At 45.9% G+C, this 19,365-nt stretch overlaps 1 protein-coding gene across 6 annotated transcripts in view; it reads right to left on the reverse strand.

The window, feature by feature from the left end:
• The window catches only part of LOC146025832 (uncharacterized), a 109,120-nt gene that overhangs the window by 24,631 nt on the left and 65,124 nt on the right, over positions 1-19,365 (reverse strand). For 5 of the 6 annotated variants that reach the window (XR_014454299.1, XM_083155926.1, XM_083155921.1 and 2 more), the window contains exon 8: positions 7,600-10,490. Coding sequence is in view for 1 of the 6 variants with exons in the window: in XM_083155924.1 (XP_083012050.1) it covers positions 9,827-10,324 (498 nt within the window). In the remaining 5 variants the exon portion in view is untranslated. Of the gene's footprint in view, positions 1-7,599; positions 10,491-19,365 lie in introns of those variants that run through there. The other variant, XM_083155924.1, reaches the window with a different exon arrangement.

Genomic DNA, 19,365 nt, shown 5'->3' on the forward strand with positions numbered 1-19,365 from the left:
ACTGTTTAACCCTTGCAGGACACCAGCTACTTATTCAAAATAATGACATCTGTGACCCATGCCCACTTTACTGCCCTATTTCTGCCCAAATCCTTGTTGGTCAAAAGAAATGGCAAGTGGGTCATATGTAACTGACCCCCCTGTGTGGTTTCCAGTGTAATATTTTTTGACCAACGCTGTTTAACCCTTGCAGGACACCAGCTACTTATTCAAAATGATATCTGAGACCCATGCCCATTTTTGTGCCCATTTTCTGCCCAAATCATTGTTGGTCGAAAGAAATTGCAATTGGGTCATATGTAGGCAACCCCCCTGTGTGGGTTTCAAGTGTAATATGTTTTGACCAACACTGTTTAACCCTTGCAGGACACCAGCTACTTATTCAAAATGATGATTCTGGGACCCATGCCCACTTTACTGCCCTATTTCTGCCCAAATCCTTGTTGGTCAAAAGAAATGGCAAGTGGGTCATATGTAACTGACCCCCCTGTGTGGATTCCACGTGTAACATTTTTTGACCAACGCTGTTTAACCCTTGCAGGACACCAGCTACTTATTCAAAATGATGAAATCTGGGACCTATGCCCACTTTACTGCCCTATTTCTGCCCAAATCCTTGTTGGTCAAAAGAAATGGCAAGTGGGTCATATGTAACTGACCCCCCTGTGCGGGTTTCAAGTGTAATATTTTTTGACCAACGCTGTTTAACCCTTGCATGACACCAGCTACTTATTCAAAATGATGATTCTGGGACCCATGCCCACTTTTCTGCCCTATTTCTGCCCAAATCCTTGTTGGTCAAAAGAAATGGCAAGTGGGTCATATGTAAGTGACCCCCCTGTGTGGATTACAAGTATAAGATTTTTTGACCAACGCTGTTTAACCCTTGCAGGACACCAGCTACTTATTCAAAATGATGAAATCTGGGACCTATGCCCACTTTACTGCCCTATTTCTGCCCAAATCCTTGTTGGTCAAAAGAAATGGCAAGTGGGTCATATGTAACTGACCCCCCTGTGTGGATTCCAAGTGTAACATTTTTTGACCAACGCTGTTTAACCCTTGCAGGACACCAGCTACTTATTCAAAATGATATCTGGGACCCATGCCCATTTTTGTGCCCATTTTCTGCCCAAATCATTGTTGGTCAAAAGAAATTGCAAGTGGGTCATATGTAGGCAACCCCACTGTTTGGGTTTCAAGTGTAATATGTTTTGACCAACACTGTTTAACCCTTGCAGGACACCAGCTACTTATTCAAAATGATGATTCTGGGACCCATGCCCACTTTACTGCCCTATTTCTGCCCAAATCCTTGTTGGTCAAAAGAAATGGCAAGTGGGTCATATGTAAGTGACCCCCCTGTGCGGGTTTCCAGTGTAATATTTTTTGACCAACGCTGTTTAACCCTTGCAGGACACCAGCTACTTATTCAAAATGATGATTCTATGACCCATGCCCACTTTACTGCCCTATTTCTGCCCAAATCCTTGTTGGTCAAAAGAAATGTCAAGTGGGTCATATGTAAGTGACCCCCCTGTGCGGGTTTCCAGTGTAATATTTTTGGGCCAACGCTGTTTAACCCTTGCAGGACACCAGCTACTTATTCAAAATGATATCTGGGACCCATGCCCATTTTTGTGCCCATTTTCTGCCCAAATCATTGTTGGTCAAAAGAAATTGCAAGTGGGTCATATGTAAGTGACCCCCCTGTGTGGATTCCAAGTGTAATATTTTTTGACCAACGCTGTTTAACCCTTGCAGGACACCAGCTACTTATTCAAAATGATGATTCTGGGACCCATGCCCACTTTACTGCCCTATTACTGCCCAAATCCTTGTTGGTCAAAAGAAATGGCAAGTGGGTCATATGTAAGTGACCCCCCTGTGCGGGTTTCCAGTGTAATATTTTTTGACCAACGCTGTTTAACCCTTGCAGGACACCAGCTACTTATTCAAAATTATATCTGGGACCCATGCCATTTTTGTGCCCATTTTCTGCCCAAATCATTGTTGGTCAAAAGAAATTGCAATTGGGTCATATGTAGGCATCCCCCCTGTGTGGGTTTCAAGTGTAATATGTTTTGACCAACACTGTTTAACCCTTGCAGGACACCAGCTACTTATTCAAAATAATGACATCTGTGACCCATGCCCACTTTACTGCCCTATTACTGCCCAAATCCTTGTTGGTCAAAAGAAATGGCAAGTGGGTCATATGTAAGTGACCCCCCTGTGTGGGTTTCCAGTGTAATATTTTTTGACCAACGCTGTTTAACCCTTGCAGGACACCAGCTACTTATTCAAAATGATGATTCTGGGACCCATGCCCACTTTTCTGCCCTATTTCTGCCCAAATCCTTGTTGGTCAAAAGAAATGGCAAGTGGGTCATATGTAAGTGACCCCCCTGTGTGGATTACAAGTATAAGATTTTTTGACCAACGCTGTTTAACCCTTGCAGGACACCAGCTACTTATTCAAAATGATGAAATCTGGGACCTATGCCCACTTTACTGCCCTATTTCTGCCCAAATCCTTGTTGGTCAAAAGAAATGGCAAGTGGGTCATATGTAAGTGACCCCCCCTGTGCTGGTTTCCAGTGTAATATTTCTTGACCAAGGCTGTTTAACCCTTGCAGGACACCAGCTACTTATTCAAAATGATATCTGGGACCCATGCCCATTTTTGTGCCCATTTTCTGCCCAAATCATTGTTGGTCAAAAGAAATTGCAAGTGGGTCATATGTAGGCAACCCCCCTTTGTTGATTTCTGCAGTCACATTTGTGGTCCATGATTCATTAACCCTTGTAAAAGTGATTGTTCTGAATAAGAAGCTGGAGCTCGAATAAAAAGCTGGAGCTCGAATAAGAAGCTGGCCGAATAAGAAGCCAACTTCAGCCTCGTGAGAATCAGACCCTTTATATATTTTGCAATGGGACCCACAAGGTTCTAGTTATGCTCCTGCACCCCAATTGTTTGCCCTGAGTTGCTGGCAGCAGCACCAGAGCACCTGACCTATGATCATCCTTTTTCATCTCCCACAGCAGCAGCAGCAGCGTGTCTCCTGGGCAGCAGAACTTGCTGCTGCAGTGCAGACTCCACCCTTCCTGTCCTAGAGACCAACCAAGCTTTCACACGCGCAGAGCCCAGGAGGAGCGGCCATCAAAAAGCACCCGTCGTGACCTTCAAGATAATGGTTGTGACCCACTGCCATCCCCGCGCTTCAGTGTCCTCTCCTGGCTGCAGTTCTAGCATCTGGTAAGATGTGTTTTGCTTGGTTTCGGGTCAGAAGATGGGGTAACTGGCGCTCATTTAGGGCACCCTCATATGTTTGTGTGTCAGGATGGTGCTCTCTTCCCAGAGGCTGCCCCGGTTCCTGCTGCTGGCCGTGCATGGGGTATAGAGGTGGTATCAATGGTGCCTGCAGCAGCACTGGAAATAACTTTCAATATGCCAGCTTAAAGTGCAATGTATGTACACTTCTAAACCTAGTAGCTTCTATACCCCTTCCCTACCCCCAGTACTGCCTATCCCTAATCCACCTTGGCCTCTCCCCAACCCGTTACAGCATACTTACGGCTAATTGCTGGCTGTTGACATTCCGTTGTTGGCATCCTGATACCCTTAAATGTTCCAGTTTCAGTGTTCTAATGGCAGTTGGGATGCCAGTGTCGATATACTGAACACCAGCAACCTGATTGCCTGGAAGCTGACCTCATTCAATATATATTGGGTTTCAACATGTGTGCATAATGTGTTATATTCTGTAATGGGCATTACGGTGTGTGGCATAATGTGTAATTGACTTTAAGGTGTGTGGTATAATGTGCAATGGGCATTACATTGTGGCATAATGTGGCATAACTTTGTGTGGCATAATGTGTTATGAACATTACAATATGTGGCATAATGTGTAATGGGCTTTATGGTAAGGGGAATAATGTGTAAGGGTCATTATGGTGTGTAGTATAATATGTAATAGACATTACAGTGTGTGGCATATTGTCTAATAAGCATTGCCACACACCCTTCATGGAATCCTATAGGTTCCAAAAAATGGGAGGGGGGCGCCAGATTTTTTTTGGCTGGGGGGAGCAAAATTTCTGGTTACGCCACTGCCTGTGCACAAAGCATAATGTACACAACACCAACACAGCTAATACATGCAGCACATTGCACACAACTAGGGATGCCAATCCCGGGGCATTTTTTCAATCCCGGGATCCGGGATTGAAAAATGCTCAATCCCGGGATTCCCGGGATCCCGGGATTGGCATCCTTCGTTTGCTGGCATGTGCCCTATACCCATCCCCACACCGGCCGACCCACAGATTTACTTACATTGGCAGGCGGGCGGCCGGGAGTGGTGTGGGTTCTGAGGTGCACAGTGCCGTCGGGCTCGTGCACCTCCTCATATCATCCTTGCAGCCGGGAGGAAGGCGCGGGTGGGCTGGCGTCGGTAACGGGGCGGGCTGGCCGGCGCTGGAGAAGAGGTGGGGGTGGGCGGGCAGGAGGAGCGACACTGTGGGCGGTGTGCGTGGCCTGCACAGCGTGACCGTCACGCTGCGCAGGCCGCACGCAGGGGTCTGGAACAGTCGGGCAGCGTCTGAGCGAGTGTTCAGACGCTGCCCGGTATTAGACTGCGCATGCGCAGTCTAATACCGAAATCCCGGGATTGGATACTCCAATCCCGGGATTGAAATCCCGGACTTTTTAGGGCCAAATCCCGGGATCCCGCCGATCCCGATCCCGGGATTGGCCACCCTACACACAACATATTAAATTATACATAGCAGCCCCATATTACACCCAGTACACACACATAATACACCAGCCCCCATTTCCTCAGTGCACACAGCACTCACCTGGCTGTGTTGTTGCTCATGTCAGGGACTTGCAGGGAACCAGCCATGTGATGAGGGAGGGAGGCGGAGAGGCAGGAAGAGCTGGTCTGTGTAACACGGAGCTGAGTGTGGGGGCGGGCCCAGCCTCAGGGAAGCCCCGACTGCAGTGCCAGATGACCTGATGCACAGACTTCCGGTCTGTACGCACAGGAGCTGGTCACCGCTACCCATAACACCGCGGTGGCCGGCTGTGACTCCCCCACACAGGCCCCGCCCCCCCCCCCCCCCCGCCAGTACGGACGCACGCATGCGCAGTCCGAATTTTCAGAAAATAATCCCAGAAACCGGGAGGTATGAGGGGTATTGCGGGGCAGCGGGAGGGTCAAGCAAAAAGCGGGACTCTCCCGCTGAATGCGGGAGGGTTGGCAAGTATGATCTGCATATGAAATAGTGTATTCATGGAAATGTCATGAACCTGACTTGGTTCACATTTATTTTCTGATGTTTCCATGCCTGTCTGTTTCCTAGCTGCTGTTGCTGTTGCACCTGATCTGCATTCTCAGTGATTAAAACTTCAGTGAGGCTTCCTGAGTTCAGCACCAGTTACATGATCCAGGTAACTCAAGGCATACTTCCTGGTTCTGTCTGCTGCTGCAGACAATCAAGCAATCACCTGGAGGAATATAAGCCAGTTTCCCAGAATCCTCCTTGCCTTGAACAAATGTTCTTTCTGCTTCCTGTGTGGTTACCCCAGAGACAGAGAATTCCAAGGCTCCTGGCTATCCAGTCTCCAGCGATACCTTCTCCAAGTGTCCTGCTGCTACTTACCTGGTTCCGTTCATCTCCAGAGACTCCTGCTAATTCCATCACTGCGGTTGAGTGAGCAAGCTATCCCCTGCAGAGGATACCACTGGCACTGGCTAGCAAATCCCCACTAACTTCTAGGCTAGACCCCTTGGCTCCCAGGCCAAACTACCTTCAAACCTATCAGTAACTTTTTACCATCACAGTCCTGATCTGTCGACAGGCACTGTCTACCTCACAGTCGACACTCAGCTTCTGCCGTCTATCCCTGACTAACAACATCTGTGTCATCCCTGACGTCCATCAGTTGCTGCATCCGAGTATTGTCACATTATCGTCTATTGCCGACATTGTGTCAACTGTTTTCCAAAGTGCCTCCAGAGACTCTGTGCTTCTGTCGTCTCCTGCTGACTAACAACATCTGTGTCATCTCCGACATCCACCAGTTGCCGCATTCAAGTATTGTCACACATACACCTGTTGTCGACATCCTGTGTCAACTGTTTTCCAAAGTGCCTCCAGAGACTCTGTCATTCTCTCCTGGTTATCGACATCATATACCCACGACTCCCAGGTCGTCATCTCCGGCTCCCAGGCCATTCTGCAGCTCCCTGGCTGCCAACGGTCATCACCGGCTCCCAGGCCATCTCTCAGCTCCCAGGCTGCCAACTATCACCTCCGGCTCCCAGGCCATCCCACAGCTCTCATGCTAGGTACACACCAGGACGACTAGGGCCCGATCAGCACAATCTAGATCCAATTCCGATCAATCGGATGTAGATTGTGTGCTGATTGGGCCCTTTTCTGACCTGGTGTGGAGCGATTCCGATCCGATGCGCGGTCCCGCGGGTCGGTCGGTCGTTATTGAGATCCTACCTGCTGCAGGTAGGATCTCAATGACGACCATAGAACCGGGTGCGGGTCGCCATCGGATCGGACCCGCTCACGGTGCACATCGTGAGCGGGTCGTGCCCTCCCGCGTCATCGTGAGCGGGTCGGACGAGACACTGACGACCCGCTCACGATGTGCATCGTGAGCGGGTCGTCCTGGTGTGTACCCCGCATCAGGCTGTCTACTATCACCCCCGGCTCTCAGGCCATCTCCAAAGACATTCTCTCATATCTCCTGTGTCCTCACTCCCAGCCTGCGTCCAGAGGACCAGGGCAGGGGGCCGCGACCTGCTTGCCAGATGCAGCCAAGCCCATAGTTCCTTGCGGGACTCCCTGGTGAATACCACTGGCAAGTTAGACTCCGCGCCCCTGCTTCTGGTCTCCGCCAACCCTCTGGTTCGCTGTGCCTGGGTCCCCAGTGTATGTCATATATAAAGTCTCTTGCTCCATCTGCTCCCAGAATTACTCCTGTGTCAGTGAAGCTCCCAAGGCTCCAGGCTTCCCAGTCTCACCTGAGAATCCATCCTGGGTTCTCTGCTGTTACTGCTGATACTTACCTGGTTCCACCCATCTTCCAGAAGACTCCTGCTCTTGTCATTCCTGCAGTTCAGTGAACAAGTATTTCTTGCAGAGAACTCCATTGGCTCTCAAGCCAAACCATTACCGCTATCAGTGACTTTCTCCATCTCAGTCCTGATCTGTCGACAGGCACTGTCAACATCCAGGTCGACACTCAAGTACTGTATGCCTATAGTGACCAATACCACCTGTGCCCTATTCTGCTACAGTCTGTTGCTATACCTGTGCCTCCACTCGCCTCCCATCTGACTGTTAACATCCTACGTCGACAACTCCCGCAGCTTCCAGGCTGTCCCCTGTCAACCCCGGCTTACAGGCCGCCTCAAGGCACATCTCCCAGTTTCAGTCCCAGCCTGCGCCCTCCACTGGTCCACCACTGTCACAGCCGGGAACACAAGAAACCCCGATGCTGACAGGAAATCACTGTAACATAGCATTCCGTATGCAGGTACATCCACAGTCGCACACAGAATATAGGCATGTCGCATATCATTTTAATCATCGGAAGCTCCTTGTGTGTCCTGGTCACATAACAATGCAAATAAGATGAATTTTCATCAAAAAATACACCCAACATTAGCAGAACTGACCAGGCGCTGCATGGCTATTGAGGCAAGATGTATGAGGAAACATCTGTATCCAAGCAGAGGCAGAGGTCACAATGTTAGCGGCTGTGCGAGTGCTGTCTGCGGGTGGGTTGGTTGTGCAATAGTGTTCGGCATATGTGTAAGGGGCATTATGTGTGTCATGTATAAATGCATTAATAATGTGCGACATATGTGTAACATGCATTGTGTGTCATGTGTATAAGGGCATTAATAATGTGCACCATATATGTAAGGGCATTATGTGTATAAGGACATTAATAATGTGCACCATATGTGTAAGGGGCATTATGTGTGTCATGTGTATAAGGGCATTAATAATGTGCACCATATATGTAAGGGGCATTATGTGTATAAGGACATTAATAATGTGTGTCATGTGTAAGGGGCATTATGGTGTGGTATTATCAGGGGTGCCGAGAGAAAGGGGTAGGGGGTAAAAATTACCCAGGCCAAAGTCTGATGGAAGGGCCCAGTGGGGGCCCGGGCCCCCTCCCCTTAAGTAATGTATATAAGGTAACGTGGTACTACTGTGTGATGTAACATGAATAAGGGGATCCGATACGATTTCCCGGCGGTCGGAATCCCGACACTGGAATCCCGACCGCCGAAATCCCGACAAGGGGGGGACATGGATCGCCCCCCCTTGCGGGCTCGCTGCGCTCGCCACGCAGCGGGCCCGGTGCCTCGCTACGCTCGGCACGCTATTTTATTCTCCCTCTATGGGTGTCGTGGACACCCACGGAGGGAGAAAGTTTCAGGATTCCAGTGTTGGGATTCCGACCGCCGGGAAATTAACCGCATCCCGAATAAGGGACACCATCGCATGATGTAATGTGCATAAAGCTGCGCTACTGTGTGGCATAATTTGAATTGGGGGTACTATTGTGTGGCCATGCCCCTTCCCAGCAAGAACACACCCCTGTTTGGGATGCGCACCGAATGTGTGCACTGTTTCTATTTAAAATATTGTGGGTAGGAGCACCAAAATGATGACTGCTATGATGAGGGTTGATGATGCTGGGAAAGGGGAGCAGGGTCAGAGGCGGAACTAGTGGCGGTGCTAGGGGGCCCCAGCCAAAATCTTGCCTAGGGTGTCATTTAGGCTAGGGCCGGCTCTGAATCTCCCCTATGCTCTTGTGCGAGTGTTCATGTACACATCTCCTCACATGGTACCAAGGGGATTTGATGGTGGAACGGAGGCTTTTGGCATGGCAGCGGAAGATGTTCATGGGCTCGCTAGGCAGCAAATGTACATTGCCTAGCAAGCCAACCTGAATCAGGACCACTAAGTGGCAGTGTGAGCTACAGTATATTTCAGTGTTATATTTAGGTTTCAATTTAATTATCCATAATAGATACGTCTGCTGTCAGCATTCTGAGTGCCAACATATCAGGCCACACCCACTATTCCCAAGCATACTATAGGCCAGAATTAGCTGCTGTACAGTTATTGGTCGGGAGGAAAGCCAATCAGCACTTTGTTATATAAAGATGATGGTACAACTGAAGTAGTGTTATGTATTTTAGTAAGAGCGGCTCCTAACTTACCGACAAGTTCCCACTGGTTATTATACAGGTCTTTAAGTGAGGAGCTTCTGTAATTGTTGTTGGCTTATAATGATGTTTTTAGAATGTGCTGTTGTGGCCCCTCCTATATACATTCACAGGACACTTAATATGATTTGCAGGAACAGACGCCAATATTGTTTGATAAATGGGAGCCTTAATCCGCATATTGGACTCATACAGAGGTGGACACACGTAACATATTAGTTGAGGTTGAAAAAAGACGTATGTCCATCAAGTTCCATTTTTTAGATAGATTTGTCACCCCCTCTTTGAAATATTTACCGTACTTTATTTTAACAGTGACTAAATATTGGTGGAAAAACCCCCTTTGTGATCTTCCTTCTGATCTCTACTGTATATTGTAAGGGAACATACAGTAGGTACCACCCGTAGAGTTGGGAGTTTGATCAGGCATTCCTTTACATTCTTATAGCAGTCTCTCAAGCAGAAGAATAATATAGCTGAAAAGCTTAGAAGTCCTAGGACAAGGCCTGTATTTTGCCCATTTGTGCACCTATTATTTTAGGTACCTTTGATGTCTTGATTCCGGTCTTTGGCTTTTTGCCCTTGGTTGTTGGAAGCTTGATGGTCTGATTTGCTTTGTCTGATTCCTCGCTGTTGGACTTGCGCGGTCCTGGTTCTGGTGTAGTATGCCCATGAATCACGATGGATTCTAAATCCACATCTTTAGGAATAGATTGGGACCCAGTCAGTAGCTCCAGTTTCTCTATCAGACATTTCTTCATCAGGATTTCCTTTACATTCTTATAGCAGTATCTCAAGCAGCAGAATAATATAGCTGCAAAGCAAAGAAGTCCAAGGACAAGGCCTATAATCATCACCAGTCGCATAATGCGATTATGGGGTAATCCGAAATCCAGGCTATGGTGCCGTACAGCATGTGGCATGGTGACCACTGGAGATCTTTCTGCTGTAGGCAACGGTCCGCCTTTGGCCAAGATTGTCAGCAAGCTGATGCATATCATAAAGTAAATCGGCATAGCTGCCATATCTCTGTCCAGAGACATCCACTCCTACTTTCCTATCTAAGCCAAAGCTTGAGGGAGCGGCAATGTATTGCCTTCTAGTGATTGTGAGGTCATAATAATTGTGATGTCCTAGCTAGCTTGGAATAGGGCCATATTACTTCGGCATAGCTGCCATATCTCTGTCCAGACATCCACTCCTGCTTTCCTAGAAAAAAAACAAGATAAGTAAATCACTGTGCTGGGCGGTTCTATTAGTATAGGAATAATTTATAGTGATTATATAATAAAATAAAACCATTGCATGTTCTCCTCTTGTTAGCTTTCCTTGCCTATTGGACGTGCCAAATCCTATATAGCCCGCAGCTAGAGTGGTTGACAGTGCACCATTACATACTGGGGCTGATTCAGGGTTTGCTTATGTGCAAACCACGTCAGCGAACGGCTTCAGTGAATAAAACACTCGCCGGGGGGGGTGGTAGCAGGGGAACGCCAGCACTTTATGGGTGTCCCCATAAAAACTCTGGGCATTCCCCTGTAGGAGGAGGTGTGGTGATGCCTGCATTGTTGGTCAGCTGACATGACATCTTTGGGAAACAACAACGAAAAGTGAGTCAGTATAAACCGACTTTTATTGCTGAAGGGTAGATTCAGTGGTCAGCGACCATCAAATGATCTCCCCAGAGCCGGCCTTAGGCATAGGCAAACTAGGCAAATGCCTAGGGCGTTTGGAATGCCATGGGGCACCAGCAGCTTCTACTGATTAAAATGATATGCAGCATGCCTATATTCTGTGTGTGAGTGAGGCTGTATCTGCATATGAAATAGTGTATTCATGGAAATCACTGTAACATAGCATTCCGTATGCAGGTACAGCCACAGTCGCACACAGAATATAGGCATGCCACATATCATTTTAATCATCGGAAGCTCCTTGTGTGTCCTAGTCACATAACAATGCAAATAAGACGAATTTTTTAGCAAAAAATGCACCCAACATTAGCAGAACTGGCCAGGAGCTGCATGGCATATTGAGGCAAGATGTATGAGGAAACATCTGTATCCAAGCAGAGGCAGAGGTCACAGTGTTAGCGGCTGTGCGAGTCCTGTCTGCGGTGGGTTGGTTGTGCAATAGTGTTCGGCATATTTGTAAGGGGCATTTTGTGTGTCATGTATAAATGCATTAATAATGTGCGACATGTGTAACATGCATTGTGTGTCATGTGTATAAGGGCATTAATTATGTACAACATATATGTAAGGGGCATTATGTTTATAAGGACATTAATAATGTGTGTCAGGTGTAAGGGGCATTACTGTGTGGTATTATCGGGGTGCCGAGAGAAAGGGGTAGGGGGTACAAATTACCCAGGCCAAAGTCTGGTGGAAGGGCCCAATGGGGGCCCGGGCCCCCTCCCCTTAAGTAATGTATATAAGGTAACGTGGTACTTTAGCTTGTGTTAGCAAAAAACTGTCCAAGTTTTGGCGATTATCGTTATATTATTTTTTATGTGTCCTATCCGTGGGGTTGACTATATATTCTGCTAAGGCTATCTGCATGTTTTTTTTTAATTCCGCGTATTGCATATTAATCTCTTTGTTTCGCTTCGAAACATAGGCAATAATGTTGCCTCTCATGACTGTCTTGGAGGTTTCCCAAAGTAAAACAGGTTCAACCAAATGTTGCGAATTATCCTCTAAAAAATTCCCCCATTTTACTTTTAAATATTGTTTAAAGTGGTCCGAGTGATAAAGGTAAGATGGGAAGCGCCAATGGGTGGAACCTGTTCTTCCAGATTTTGTCTCAAGTGCTATAAATATGGGAGCATGATCGGAGATCACTATATCTCCTATCGAAGCTACACTGGTGCTGGATAGTAGTGAAGTGGACACTAACATATAATCTATACGGGAAAAAGACCTATGTACCGCGGAGTGATATGTATATGTTCTTTCATTGGGATTGAACACCCTCCATGGGTCAACTAAAGAGTGGTCTATTAGCATACGAGGGATAATCTTTCCTTGACCCCTAGGTAGTGTAGGGGGTGTAATGGATTTATCTAAAGATGGGTCAGACACCGTGTTAAAATCTCCCCCTATTATTAATTCATAGTTGGATCTACTAAACAAAAGTTGGGTTATAGTCTGATAAAAAGGCTGCTGATCAGTGATCGAGGCGTACAGGTTAAGTAAAGTATAATAATTTTCATAGATTTGGACATCCAGCAATAGGTATCTTCCTTCCGAGTCCGAAAGCCTATTCACTATAGTGTAAGGGAGTCTTTTAGCAAATATGATGGCTACCCCACGTGTCTTAGATTGGTAACTGGCTGCTATGCAGTCCTCAATCCAAGTGTCCCGTATGGTAGCCTCATCTCCCTGTTTCCAATGAGTCTCTTGTATAAATGCTATATCGGTTTTATATTTTTTCAGATAGGTGGATACTTTTTTCCGTTTAATAGGTGTATTCAACCCTCCTACATTCCATGAGGTTATTTTGAGTGAATGTGGCTTATGGGGTAAATTACCCCCGTTATTAGGAGGGGGTGGGCTCATCCTATACCCTTTGTTGGGAAAAAAGGTACAAGTAAATAACCAACATCAAAAATGTTCTCCCCGTCCCTTTGAGCAAGGACAACAACAATTAATATGACCCTTCCATAGGATACCGGAGCAATCATTCCATGCATTACAAAATAAACACCATAGTACAACACATAATTAAGCTTCAAAACTTTTTCTAAATTTTTTTTCCTTCCAAAACATTTTCATGCCGGTTCCCAAGAACCATCTCAGGAACAGGCAGGATCATTAGATTACTTCGTTGAGTATAATTTGCAAAACATAATACATATAAAATATAACAAATCAAAACTTCACTTAAAATTGAATCTTCCATTATTTGTTATCAATACAGATAATTTCATATTTCCCCTCCCTGTACGAGGACTCTATATATTTCCCGTTCCCTGGGCATCACCAAGATTAGGGCGCGATTTTGGGTTGCTTGGGGTGCTAAGTGGCAAGATATGTTTTCAGGCATCCTCAGGATTATCAAATTGAACAGTTTTTTGCTAACACAAGCTAAAGTGAAATTAGAGTACACCCAACAAAAATACTTTCGCTGGGGCAATAAGACCGGGTCACTATTAGCAAATATGACCAAAACCTTTAAAAGGAGACCCCATATAGCCGGAATTAAAGATGGACAGTCGGATATGATGCTAACCAAGAACTCGGAAATACTATCTGTATTCCAGGAGTATTATAGATCTCTGTATACGGCTACCCCGACAGATCAGGTATTAATAAAAAGGTTACTAGACGAGGCTAATTTACCTTGTTTGACACCACAACAAGAGAGTCTCGAAGTTACAATAACAGAGGAGGAAATTATTAAGGCCATATCCTCTATGTGTTTAAATAAGTCGCCAGGACCAGACTGATTGTCCGCTGAATATTTTAAAATATTGCAACCGGACATTACACCTGCTCTTTTGCAACTGTATAATCATATTCAGCAGGACAATCCGGTCTTTCCTTCTTTTGACCAGGCCTTCACCTCATTGATCCCAAAACCTGATAAGGATATAACACTTCCTTCGGCCTACCGCCCAATAACATTATTAAATGTTGACTTCAAGATAATATCTAAAATAATGGCAGGTAGACTGTAGAGCATTTTGGCCACATTGCTTACCAAACATCAAATGGGATTCACTAAGTGTAGACACTCGGTGTATGGGATTTGATCAGTTCTAGCAGCTGTAATGGCAGCAAGCTTACAACCTACGAAGTCAAATATGCTCCTTAGTCTAGACGCAACCAAGGCTTTTGACATGATGTCTTGGACATATCTTTATAATATCCTGGAGAGAAGAGGATTTGGCCCTAAATTCCAACATATGATAAAGTTTTTCTATACATCACCAACAACATCTTTGTTAATTAATGGATCTAGAGGAGAACAAATTACATTAAATAGGGGCACAAGGCAAGGGTGTCCACTTTCACCCCTGCTTTTTAATTTAGCTCTAGACCCCATGCTTTGAGTCTTACAAAACTGGCCTATATTTCAAGGTATTAAAATAGCTAATGAAGAATTGAAATTATCAGCCTTTGCAGATGATGTAATGGTATTTATATCCTCTCCGAGAAAATCACTGAAACCTTTAATAGATCGCATAAAGGAATTCGGTATAGCCTCGGGTTTTGAGGTTAATTTCGATAAAACAATAGCACTCTATTTGAAACCAGGATATGCCCGACCCGTTTGGCATGCGGATATACCTATACGATGGGCAAAGGAAGTCATAAAATATTTAGGTGTTCAGATACCAAAAAATGTGAGTAAATTATACGATCTGAATATGAAAATTATTATCAACTGGATAAAAAGGGACATTGAGGGGTGGAAGCATCTAAAATTATCTTATCTGGGTCGAGCGAATATAATTAAAATGGTCTTATTTCCGAGAATGCTATACCCGCTTCAATCTCTCCCAATTTTATTAACAAATCAAAATACAATAGAGATCAATAAGATTATACGGAAATTTATATGGAACAATAAAAGACCAAGAATTAGTTTAATAAAATTGCAACAAACTAGAGCAAACGGAGGCATCAACCTCCCCAACTGTTAGGCGCCGTGGGAGCGCTTCTGGAAGGACAGAGCGGCATGTTCGCTCAGCCGCCTGTCCTTCCGGCTCCGACGTCCGGTTGCCTAGCAACCAGGGACGCCAGAGGACGCAGCGTCGGAGCGTGACGTCTGTCCTCTCTCCCCGTGTCTCCCAGCAACCAGGGACGCCGGAGGACGCGGCGTTAAGACATAACGCCCGTCCTTCCGCCTCACGTCTCCCAGCGCCAGAGACGCGGCAGCGCCGTTGCTTAGCAACGGCAGACGCTGCCAGGCAGGGAAAGAAATCCGCGAGTAAACAGACCACAGGTGTCTGAGGGGGCTCGTTAGGACAGGCGGGGCTCAGGCCTCCATCCTCATTGGCTCCTAGCTTCCTTATCTAGGGAGCCAGCCCTGCAGTCCTCGCCGGTGATAGCTCCTGTTTGGACCTATCTGTCTGCTGCTCCCCGGTCCGCTTCCCTGCTGTTCCCAGTGACTCTTTCGTGATCTCTTCTTCCATTGGGTCCACCCTGTGTCGTGAGTTGCCCCTCTGGGGTAGTTTCATTCTTATCCTTTTCATTGTGATTACTACTTGTTCATATTTTTCCTATCCGCCAGATTGGCAGGTCATTTACGTTGGGACGGGCCTTTGCCTCCCAGTTTACCTGGAGTTCCCAGTCTATCTTGTTCTTTGTATGCTCTTGTATTTTGTCTTGTATTTTGTTTGGTTCCCTGGGCAACGGTTGTCGCGGGTTGTGGCGACCAGGTCGAAGGCGCTTAGCAGCGTTAGTCAGGGTTCGGCAAGTCGCCGTTTGTTAATTTTAGTTAGGCCCCTCAGTCAGCTTTCCTCTTGACCGTACCCTAGGGGGGTCCCCGGCTCCTTGTCCTTTCTTAACTCCTGGCTGCACCGGAGCTTGGGTGGGCATAACCTACCCATTCAAACGTGGCGGCTACAGGCGAAGCCTAGCAACACCTGCAGGAGTCGGTCACCCAGCCTGGGGGGTACAACAGAGGCAGTGTAGGGTTTTTGCCGTGGCTGTCCTAAACAGCAGTCCCGGCGGTGGGGTCACACCCGAAACCTAACACCAACATCACGGAATATAGCTATGCCTCACACTTGCGATACGTTCGGGATTGGCTGCATGGCAAAGATATGTATGCCAACACTACTTTAGAAACCGCTTTTCTAAATGGAGACAATTTAATTGTATTCTTACATCGACATGAGGGGGAATTACATCCGACGATACAGATTAATCCTATACTCATGAACACACGCAAAGTATGGCACATATTGCGCCATAAACAATCATTAAATCCATATACTTCCTTGCATCTACCTTTAGTCTCTAACCCACGATTCCAACATGGACTTGCCCAGCACCCATTTACTCTGTGGAAGAGACATGGAATTACTAACGTGGGCAAACTGGTTGACAGGGAATCATATAAACCAATGACATATACACAAGCTATGGACAAATTTCCCATTTTAAAAAATTTCCCACTAGCATTTTTACAAATACATCACTATGTGGCTGGCCTCTCTAGAATACTCTCGCCAGAAGATTATAATAACCCGTTGGATACGCTCCTATCACGGGAAAATGTCCCATGCAAAGCGATTTCGATCCATTATGCATTTCTGCACGTGCCCATTCAACATGACACCATACAAACTGGGATGATACAATGGAGAGAACACCTACCTATGTTAACTATAAAAAAACTATTGAAAGCGCTAGAAGTTTCTTCTAAACTGGTACCAGCTGCTTCATATGTAGAACTATTCCTCAATGTGTTACATAGAACCTATTTGTCGCCACATCGTAGATACTTGATGGGACTAATCCCTGACCATCGATGCCTGCGATGTGGTATTCAGGGGGCGGAATTATTCCACTGCTTGTGGAAATGCCCAATAATACAGAGATTCTGGGTTCAGGTATGGAATTACACTACACAGTATTTAATCTCGGCTATGTTGTTAACCCCTGAATTGGGTTACACGTATTAACCAGGGAGCACGAAAACTTCTGATTATAATAGCAGCGACTACGAAAAAGTGTATACTACAATGCTGGTTGCACACTACAGCCCCGCCATTCTCCCTTTTCCTTAGTAAATTAAACTATATCTTTAAAATGGAGTGGCTGGAAACATCCCTGAGAAAAGATATATATATATATATATATATATATATATATATATACTGAAAAGTTTTTTAATACATGGGAAAGCTACATTGAAACACAAACAAATGACATAAAGATTCAGATTTGGAATTGTTTCCGAAATACACTATGGTATGAGGAGAGAGTGAATGCACAAGACCCACCGATCTATCTTTAGGGTAATAACATAGCCGATAGACAAAAGTCTAGATTTTTAAAATAACGACCTAAAAAGAGGGAACGCAGATGGGGAAAAGGAACCGGACCCGACCAAACCATGCAGAAATTAAGTGAATGTCATTTTTTTGTTTTGTTTTCTGTATTAGAGAGAGAATACCCTAATGTTAGGAGGACGATCAGGTGTATTTAACTACTTTGTATTTGAAACTGTACAATATATACAAAAAAATGAAATTAAATGTACTGATTTTCTTTGATATTACGCTTCAATAAAAGAAAGTTAAATTAAAAAAAAAAAGGTAACGTGGTACTACTGTGTGATGTAACATGAATAAGGGACACCATCGCATGATGTAATGTGGATAAAGTTGCGCTACTGTGTGGCATAATTTGAATTGGGGGTACTATTGTGTGGCCATGCCCCTACCCAGCAAGAACACACCCCTGTTTGGGATGCGCACCGAATGTGTGCAGTTTCTATTTAAAATATTGCGGGTAGGAGCACCAAAATGATGACTGCTATGATGAGGGTTGATGGTGAAAGGGGAGCAGGGTCAGAGGCGGAACTAGTGGCTGTGCTAGGGGCCCCAGCCAAAATCTTGCCTAGGGTGTCATTTAGGCTAGGGGCGGCTCTGGATCTCCCCTGCGATGCGATGCTATGCTAGAAAAAGCTAGTACAAAAAGTATGCGCAGCACATACTTTTTGTACTGTGCAATGAGGTGCCGCGGGAGCGCGCACCCCATCGTACAGCATTGCACCGCCGGGATCGGTGCGTGTGTGGGCACCTTAAGGCTTAATTTATTATAATTAAAATAACCATATTTAATTGAACCATCTCATTAAGACCATCTGGAAAATGGAGCTTACTTTGTGCATCCAGAAGACCTCTTGTCTACACAGTTTTCAATGTCTGTTTCCACCTCTCTGGGTGACTGTGATATGTTCTACACAGGGCCGGTGCTAGGGGGTTCGGCGCCCTCCTGCAAACTATAAATCTGCGCCCACCCAAACTTTACAAAGGGAGGGGTGTGGCCACACAATAGTGCTCCCACTCCAAATTACACCACACAGTAGCACAATCTTATTCACCAAACACAGCACCAGTGCCGTAACTAGCCAGTTTGGTGCCATGTGTTAAAATACGGGGACAGTGCACGCGCCAAAATTGTAGAAGCGTGGCTTCATGGGGAATTGGCATGGTCACATAAAAGTACCAATAACACCATAATCCCCATAACTCTTATGCTTCACACCTCAAAGCCCACAAAACATTATAGTAACCACACACAGTATTGCTCATTATTCGTTATGCCACACATCATGATGTGCAGAACACCATAATGCCCATTACACATTATGCAGAACACCATAATGCCCATTACACATTATGCCACACAGCGTAATTCCCCTTACATAATATGCCATGCACTATAATGCCCATATGACATTGACACACATTAGGCTACACATAATGCCCCGAGTACTCCTGCATATGCCCACATTTGTAGCGTTGCTTATTCATAACACCCACACCAGTTGTGAAAAGTAGTTGCTCTGCTTATATTTTTTCACTTAGAGCAAAAGTAGTGATTTGGTGCACCAACATGATTTATATTATACAACATAGATGGGTCCAAATAAATATAAAAAAACAGCATTTGGGAGGGGAACATGCATAAAACCCCTGAAGTGCCAGCAGGGAGGCTAACAGTGTACAGCACTATTGGAGGGTGCTAACTTGTAATAAAAGCAGCAGCAGACCCAGGCAGGAAGGATATTTTTCTGTAACCTGCCCTCTGGGTAATGAGAGTGGGAGGGTGAGATGGCAGCGTCTGCCAGCACAGCCACATAGACTACAGAAACAGTACCTTTTCCCTCTCACCCTGTAGGGATAGCAGGGGCTTACGTGGGTGTGCTGTACTATGTGCACACAAACAGTACCTGCTCTTTCTGCAGGACTCTGCCTCCTCCCGATCTCTAGCTCCCATGAAGCTGCATGGGGTCCGCAGGCTGACATGGCTGGAGTGAAAGCCGCATGTGAGACAGACCACGCTGGAGTGGCTCTGGTCGTCGGTGGGCTGATAGGGAAGGGAGGGGAGGGGAGGAG

Source organism: Crinia signifera, chromosome 8 (genome assembly GCF_055691185.1).
Source record: "Crinia signifera chromosome 8, ASM5569118v1, whole genome shotgun sequence".
NCBI classification, from domain to species: Eukaryota; Metazoa; Chordata; class Amphibia; order Anura; family Myobatrachidae; genus Crinia; species Crinia signifera.